Genomic DNA, 8,756 nt, shown 5'->3' with positions numbered 1-8,756 from the left:
TCTCTGTCTCTGAGCACTGCTTGGAGTTAACCCTAGATGGCGCCCTACAACACCACAGTCACAGACATTTTTACAGAGAGTCAATACCATTCCAAGCCAGCAGAGGGCAACACAGTGCAGCCACGTCTGAGACAGCAGAGATCCTGAGGGTGCTGAAAGTGCTTCTTCACATGAAAACTCACAAGGAAGATGAGCCAAGCACCCAGAACACTGCCTGTCATCTACAGACCACAGAGCTAACTGTTACAGCTAACTGAACGAGACAGCACAGGTCCTCACACCAGGTACCACAAACACAAGGTACCAGAAAATGCTGTTTTGACTACCTGCCTTCGCAGCGAGCTACACAAGACCGGTCCTCATCACCCACCGATCGTCCCACCTGCCCTAATGCCAACATTCCTGGGCAGCCCTGTCAAAAAGGGGGTGGGTCAAAAAGGAGTCAACAAGGAAGACCTGATCGACACAGGATTAAACCTGACGGTGATCTCATCTTACCTTTTCAAAAGACTCCAATTTGAAGCTAAGAGACAAGATCGAACTCTTACACCTCAAACTTATGAACTGAATGTACAGGTGTACAGACAGGATGACATCCAGTTTGAACAGGTTGTTTCCATTCACCTGACATTCGTTCCGATGAGTCTAATACATCCCATGTATGTCCCACCAATGAACACTCATACATTGCTCATCGACAAAGACCTGCTAGAACACTTTGACCCTTTTCTGAACTTCAAACAGCTAAAAGACTTTGCTCAAGTGCGAGAACCTCTTTCTCTCCAGCCACACAGGTTGCTAGAGCCAGACTGTCAGGTCGCAGAGGTCACGGGAACTCCCACAGAGCCAGACGGTCAGGTCACAGAGGTCACGGGAACCCCAGCAGCCAGCCATGAGTACAACGCCCTAACAACAGGCCCAAGTTCAAGCCTCTGTACCTTAGTCAACAAACAGGGTACGGTGGTACCAGCTTACACCAAAGGGGTCGCTGTTCGGCTCAACCTGCAAGGTGGTCAAACCTTACACCACACGCTGGGTTTCTCCCAATCCTCACCTGAATGTGTGGAACTCGGACTCACACTTGCAAACAAGCATGTCAAACACCAACACCTGTTCCAGCAATGTGATAACATCACAAAAACACACAATGTGATCGTGTACTGGAAGAAGGTAAAAGGACACTCAAAGTTACCAAGTCTAGACGAGGACTTTAAAGATCACACTGACACCCTTGCCAAAACTGGCACACTAAACAACATTCTGTGGTCACTCCCAACCCACCCACCCACATTCAAGGTTGAAGTGATTACACACAGCACAAGAACTTTACTAGCTAAACTGCCTACCTCAGAATCGCTTACGCAGGCTCCGTTGTCTACACAGACCAACATAGCGGACATGCGGGCTTCTGAAACCTTGATAATGACTTTGTTTTACCACCTCTCAGACCCCTCCATCCACCCTGGCAACCAGTCTACAGTCACTGACAACAAAAGCCCCAGACCACTGCATGATACACAAACCATGCTGCGTGCACAGAACAATATTGTGGGTTGTGCACCGTCTGACATCACAATGCCAGGGCGTGTAATGCCACGGAGCAAAAGGGGGATACTGCCAATATATTTCCATGACGCAGCATGTGCTGCACCACGCAGCACCAGAGCCACTGACACAACACTGAGGCAAGCATCATGCCAGCAGCAAGATGTGGCAAAACATGGGCGAGGGCGAGCTAAACCCAGTCGCCGCCCACGAAGCAAAGAGACTGTCCTGTCCAACCAAAGACAGGCCTTGTTTGTTTCTTTCTCCCCTTTCTCTCTCTCTCTCCCTATTATCTGTACCAGGATGCTGCTGTGGTTTGCCGTGCCGTGCTGTCAGCCAAAGAGAGGACAGCTGCCACCGAGAAAACCGCTGAGACTCCTGACTACCGATGACAGGGCACACTACCCCAGCACTGTAACCGAATACAGCTGTACAAGGTTCCGATGGAGAGAGGACTCCCTCACTCACACTGAGGCCGATGTCAAACACCTGTTCAGCCAATATGAGAAAGTGACGGTTACACAAATAGAGTTAGGTGGACACCACCACCGCTCCAATCAGTTCCCGGGAGCTTTGCTTAGAGCCGCTGCTGCCACCAGAATGTTTAACATTGTTATGTCCAGTGTCAATGCAGCGAACCAGACTGTAAACTCCTCGAAACCACTGTTTACTGTCTTCCAGAAGGACTTTACCCAGACTCAGCTGTTTACAGCGTTAACAACAGACATGCTGTGGGAGGTTAGCTCCTCCAAAGACAGCCTAACCACGAGTAAAACCCCACCATACATGATACCCTTAAGCCTTGTGTTAACTGTGCTGTCTTACGCCATCACCATGCCAGCTGACCTGCTACAAATACACCTGGCCAACTCTCTGGATAGCGCCTTCCTACGGCACGTAAACCCCAAACAGAGAGAAGTGAACGTGCTCCTGAACCAACTCATCAGCGAGTCAAACCAAGTCTACAGACCTAAAGACATTGTCAGTGTCAGGATGTGGAAGAGCAACACCCACACCAAAACACACATTCCAAATGTGGTGGCCTACCACGAAAGCGACACACAGCTGTACCTGGCCCCAAACATGCACATGTGTACTTTAACCAAAAACATTCATTATCTCTGCCTTAGCAAACCCTTCCTCAGACACATCTCTGAAGGAATCTGCGAGCCGCAACCCTGGGTCAGCGATACGCGCTGCCCTGCTGAAGCCAAGCCTCGTACACAAGTCACAGAAACGCAAGCAGAGATTGTGGGTAACAGATGGCTCGTCAACACTCCTGTGCGCTCAGCTATGCTGACCTACGACCAGCATGACACCGCCACCCGTGCCAACCTGCTGGACCAAGTACTGAAAGGTACCACCCAACACATTGACATTACTCCTGTCGATACAGCCCTCCAAGCACTGTCTCGACAGCCCATTCTGAACCAGTCATCTGCGGTCCTAGCCTGGACTGCTGCCGACACTGCACGGTGCATCTCCACCGTCATTGGTCCCGCCCTTACTCTTGGCGTGACCTTCATCCTATACAGGATACTCAACGAGATGCAAACCTCTACAGCCAAACTCACGACAACTGTGGCTGGAGGTCTCCGATGGAATCCCCGGAAAAGGGACGCAAAGTCAAAGACAATACCGAACCTCACCAAGCTGAATCCTCAGCTTCAGGAACCACCTGTCATCATGACCCACCTGCTGCATGACCATCACGATTCACCTGTCATCTGCCCATCCGGATGATTGCCGTCCGATGATGTCCACACAGGGACTTCATCTGACGTAAAGGGGGAGATGTAACAGATATGCAGGTCAGCGATTCATGGGTTAAATTCTGTTTTATAAATTCAGACTGTTGGTACTAAATGCCAGCCTGGCTGGACTTAAATTACTTTACGATACCCATGCGAGCCTCAAAGGATACCTGAAACCCCCGCAAATTCCTTAACACACACACACACACACACACACACACACACACAAAAAGAAACCTTTCTTTTTGTTCCTTACTTTTGTAAGTCCTTTATTAAATATGTATTTTGAATGTTTGTGTATTGCATAAAATGGTTAATCCTTGTTATGTGAAGAGTATAAGTTGCAAGCTCATACTTTAGGAAATGTCTCTCCTCACTTTAACCTTCTCAAAGAAAGCCATGTTTCTGCAACCCCCACTTTTGCAGGTTGTAAAAGTTACGACCACACAGGACAGGAGAGAAGCCAAGTCACTGGCTTCTTTTGAACAATGCATTCTATGGAATGTATTCATTAACTTTCTGTTTTCATGTTTTATAAATGTATTACGTATTCCCTTTTGGTACATTTAGATGTTTCCCAACATCTGCAGTGTTATCATGTGTTAAACAAATCTTTAAATGTGTAATTCGATCTAAAAATTAGATCTTTGGTCATTTATATATTATGTCTAGTCTTGTTCTAATCGTCATGCTTTGACAGACCCACTTATCTAAAGCAAAGTAATGAAAAATGTATTTAATCTGGAATAATGAACTTGCTTTAATATTCCTGATGAAATCGGACAGGCCCTAAATCATCAGGGGGTTGTCTCAACCGAGACAAAGGAACTTTCCCTCCGCTTCAGATCGCGGACATTCATTGGATGCTCCCTCGAAAATGGGCGTGAACTATTTCAAGCTATAAGAATTGACCAAACAAGGTCCACCTCCTCTTCTTGCTCTTCTTTCTCTTCTCCGTTCTCGGACACGCTGCTCTCCAACGTTGCTTCCGCGCGGCCATAGGCCGCGCTCATAGCGCGAACCCCCTCAGCACAGGGGCTGAGAGAAAAAGCCATTTTAATGGCTCCTTTGGAAGCTTTCGTTTCGTTCGTTTTCTTTTCTTTTCTTTACTAAGTTTATTAAACTATTCGCCTCTCCACGCAAGGAAGACGAATTCTGGAACAATGTTTGTTGAACCTTTCAAATACCGCGCGAGGACAGAACAAAGGACCACGTGCTCCACGCTCACGCCAAGCGCAGCGTGCACGCGCGTCACATGGCCTCCGTTTCATGGCACATGGCTGTTTCAACGCGCAAAGCTCACAAGCTCGACGCCGATCTCACGCCACACTCACATGGGACACTTCTGCAAGTATCACTTTCTCTATGGAGATTTAAATGCTGGTTTAAAGTGTTGTTATGATCTGATTTGTTGTTGGTTCCACTAAGGTTTACTGACTGATTTTCATACCTGAGCTCATTCTGTGATCTCTCTCGCTTTCTCCACTTCTCCCTCTCTCTCTCTCTCTCTCTCTCTCTCTCGCTCTCTCTCTCTCTCTCTCTCTCTCTCTCTTTTATTTGGATTCCGTTATGTCTTGTAAATGTTTATTGTCTGTATTTTCGTACGCATATTTACTCTGTGTGATTTGTAGTTTGATGTATTACTAGTTGAATTATTAAAAACCCATATATAAAATGATTGGCTTTGGACTCCACCCCACTCACATTACGAGTCACTGAGATGTGTCTGATCTATAGCTACAAGCTCTAAATTTAGAAACTAAATTTATCATAAGGATAGGATAATATTTTCATGGCCAGAGAATACTTTTCCTTGAATTATAAGGCGTGATAACTTTATTGAAAATTGATAGGTCTACAGTGGTGTGCTGGACATACCCCGGTTTGATCTGCAGTAATTTACAGTAAGAGATCACAATAATTGATATGAAGAATGTAATATTGACATATTAATGAGTAAATTACAGTGCCCTGTGATTAGTATTGGTATTGGCAATTGAGCTATTTTTCATAATCAATAAAATTAAATCAATTAACTGTCATCTGAGATATATATTAATCAAATTCTTGATTAATTATTCAAATTCCCTATATATCATTTGAGTTAATTACTATGTAAAACTCATTGTTGTTACACGGCAATCATTTGTATATTTTGCAATATATTATATAATATATGTATCATCAATATATTATTAAATGTATTCAAATATATAAAATATTAGAAAATAAAAAGGGAAAATAATATATTACAATATATCACAATATATTTTAAGAAATATATTGGTAAATATATTTTCCTTTTGTAAGGGCAACCACCTCAATCAATACTTAAAGTAAATGTAATGACATTACATTAGTTATATTAATTTACTTTCCAGCAAATGTGTGTGTTCGTACTGATGTTCTACTGTATATGTTCAACTGGAAATTAAGGAAACACATCAAAGCCACTGTACTGTCCTTTGACCACATCATGCACTTCTTTGTATTTAAATATTTGGAAAAAACTGTCTCACTATAATAAGTGCCATGCTAACAACATGTTATATTAATTCATCCAAAAAATTCAAAATCTTGTCTGAGAATATGCTATACCTGTCAGGGAATAAAAAAAGAGTCCTTTAGGATTTGTTATTGGTTAGCACATGCTTAGGCTATTATGCATATATTAGAAAGAGAGAAAAAATCTCAGTTCCATTTAGTCCTTAAAGGTGCCATAGAACAGAAAACTGTTTTTACCTTGGCATAGTTGAATAATAAAAGTTCTGTTCATGGAAATGACATACCATTAGCCTCAAACATCATTATTTCCTCCTCCTCATGTAAATCTCATACATGCAAAAGGCCACTGAAAAAGAGGCGAATCCCAATATAACAGGGACTGTGGCGTTACAGTCAGCATCATTATTGTTCACGCCCCCAACATTTGTAAAAAGTATAACACCCCATGTTCTTGGCCAGCCTGACCTGCACAGTCGACTCATTGATGTAGAGTTGCCAGAAATTTCTATTAAAACAAACAAAAACCGATAAATAAATAAAAATAAAATGAAATTATTTTAATTGTTTTGCGATTAAGATAAGATAAAGATATTGCTGACCCTAAACTGCAAAGTCCTACTTTATTAAATTTCTAAAGTGTCGGAAAAGTGGAAAAGAAGAGCCCAAGATCATGAGTCCAGCTTGACCTGGATCTGGGTCTCTGTCCATGCCCTCACTCACAGCTCTCTCTCAAGCTTTGTTCACTCCTCCAACGTCTTGCAGCGATCATGTTCATACCACGGATGCTTAACATTCTTGCAAAATCTTTCAAAATCTGTATCCTTGTATGATACAGGCTCAAAAATATAAGGTTGGTTGCCTAATCTCTCCATCGTTCACGCCGGACAACAGAGATCTGTTTGCTATGTGAGCTACTGAAATGAAAAATGAGCCGCGCTGTGAAACAGCCAATCAGAGCAGAGATCAACATTGTTATTTATGACCCTTCCAAATAAGGTAATAACATTTCCATTTCATTCTAGGGAAAATTCTTAGGGTTGTAAATTGACATGTAAAACCATTTCTGGAAAATATTTGCCCTTTATCAAACCCACATACCTTCTATGATATCAGAGAACAGTTTAAAATATTGTAACAATGCATTCTATTGCACCTTTAAAGTTTCTCTTTACGGAAAGCTTGTTTATAAGCTCTTTACATAACAAGATTGGGAGGATTGTGTAAGAATGCAGTAACTCAAATTCAGAGCATAATTATGTAGAGATGAGTTTGTGTGGAGCACCATTTACTGTTAACCGAGCTGCTCCAATAAACTGAAAATACCATATGATGCTTGTGTAAATTTTGTGTGGTTTCCGTGAACACAGTGCTGCGCTTCACTCTCAAACATAGACGGCATATTTAATTTAACTGAATAGCATACTTTTAGATTTGATAAATGCAGTCATTTTGCCGTTTCCAAAAAGTAAAAAATTATTTAGTTTCCCAGTAACCTAAAATAATTATGCAATGGATTCTGAGAATTATGCAATGGAATTATGCAATAGTTTCTGAGAACCTTTTTTTTTTTTTTTTTTTTACAGTGAATGAAAACCTATTGAATTATTAAAAGAACGCAGTGTCCTATATTCAGTGTTGGCTTTTCCCGAATACAATGATAAATATGTTTCTCCATCACTGCTCTTCTTGGAGTTGAGTTGGTGTCTCTGCACTCAGTACAATAAAGCAAATGAATGATATCCTGCTTTAAGGAAACAAATCACGATGATATCGATGTTGATTCGGCAGTTCCGCTTGGCCTATTTGAAGCTCGACTGTGCGCTGTGCAAGTCATTGACTTTCCCCTCCAGAAGTAAAGGTCGAGGGATATGGAGATAGATCTAGTCCTGCTGCAGATGATGCTTAATGGACCACCGACTCTGGCAGCATGCATGTACAGCAGCTGGCCAGTACTGAGTCAGATGCATTTGTTCTGTCACATGTCTCATACTGGGCACAGAAGGTATGGTGGGCGTCTGAAGAGCCCAAACAAAGAAAGATCTGGAGAGTTTAGCTTGAGAGAGTTCTGCCATCCATCAGCGGAGGACATTTTAATTTAAATGGCTGGAACTGATGGCAACTTCTCATTTAAAGCCTCTAGTCATTAGACACGTCCAGACAACTCCGAGTCATTTATTGACACCACCACAAACTCTACACCAGTTGTTATTTAGCTCAGTTCATTGACTATTATTTGTAACCTTTTTGTACAAGCAGCTGTGATAAAGGTTCTGTGCTGTAATTAATGATTAAAGATTAAACTTTTCCTAAATCAGGTTTCAAGATAAAGAAGTAATTAAGCTTTGTCATCATGTAATTTATTCCAATTCGTATTATGCAAAGCAAAAGCATATGTTTAGCTGAATGATCATGCTCACTAAAACTGCATTTATTTAATTTACTGTAACATACAGTAAAAACAGATTTATTTATTTATTTGTATAATTTCAAACAGCTATTTTCTACATTAATATGTTAAAATGTAATTTCTTCTTCAGTGTCACATGATCCTTCAGAAATCATTCTAATATGCTGATTTTCTTCCCAAGAAATATTTCTGATTATGTTGAAAACAGCTGGGCTGCCAAATATTTTTGTGAAAATCATGAGAAAAACAATTATTTTCAAAGATTCTTTGATGAATAGAGTTCAACAGAACAGAATTGATTTGGAATAAAAAATATTTATTGCCACTTATGATCAATTTAATGTGTCCTTGATGAGTTAAAAGTACTAATTTCTTAAAATAAATAAAAACATAAATCTTATTTATTCTACTGACTGAACTTTTCAATGTGTATCACAGTTTTCAATTTATGAAAGAACATGGGACACTGTCACTGCTGAAAATTCAGCTCTCATTACAGGGATAAATTAATATATATTCATATAGAAAATATCTATTTTAAATAT

At 41.3% G+C, this 8,756-nt stretch overlaps 1 protein-coding gene across 3 annotated transcripts in view; it reads left to right on the top strand.

Moving 5' to 3' along the window:
- The first annotated feature begins 388 nt into the window (after positions 1-388).
- LOC127957234 (uncharacterized) overlaps positions 389-8,756 on the top strand; it is a 364,986-nt gene continuing 356,618 nt past the window's right edge. For all 3 annotated transcript variants that reach the window (XM_052555674.1, XM_052555673.1, XM_052555672.1), the window contains exon 1: positions 389-3,356. In XM_052555674.1, the coding sequence (XP_052411634.1) occupies positions 391-3,288 (2,898 nt within the window). In that variant the 5' untranslated portion in view covers positions 389-390 and the 3' untranslated portion in view covers positions 3,289-3,356. The remainder of the gene's footprint in view (positions 3,357-8,756) is intronic.

The sequence above is a fragment of the Carassius gibelio genome, chromosome B5 (assembly GCF_023724105.1).
Source record: "Carassius gibelio isolate Cgi1373 ecotype wild population from Czech Republic chromosome B5, carGib1.2-hapl.c, whole genome shotgun sequence".
NCBI classification, from domain to species: Eukaryota; Metazoa; Chordata; class Actinopteri; order Cypriniformes; family Cyprinidae; genus Carassius; species Carassius gibelio.
Note: the sequence above shows the minus strand (reverse complement) of the source record. Positions and strands in the feature narration are given on the sequence as shown.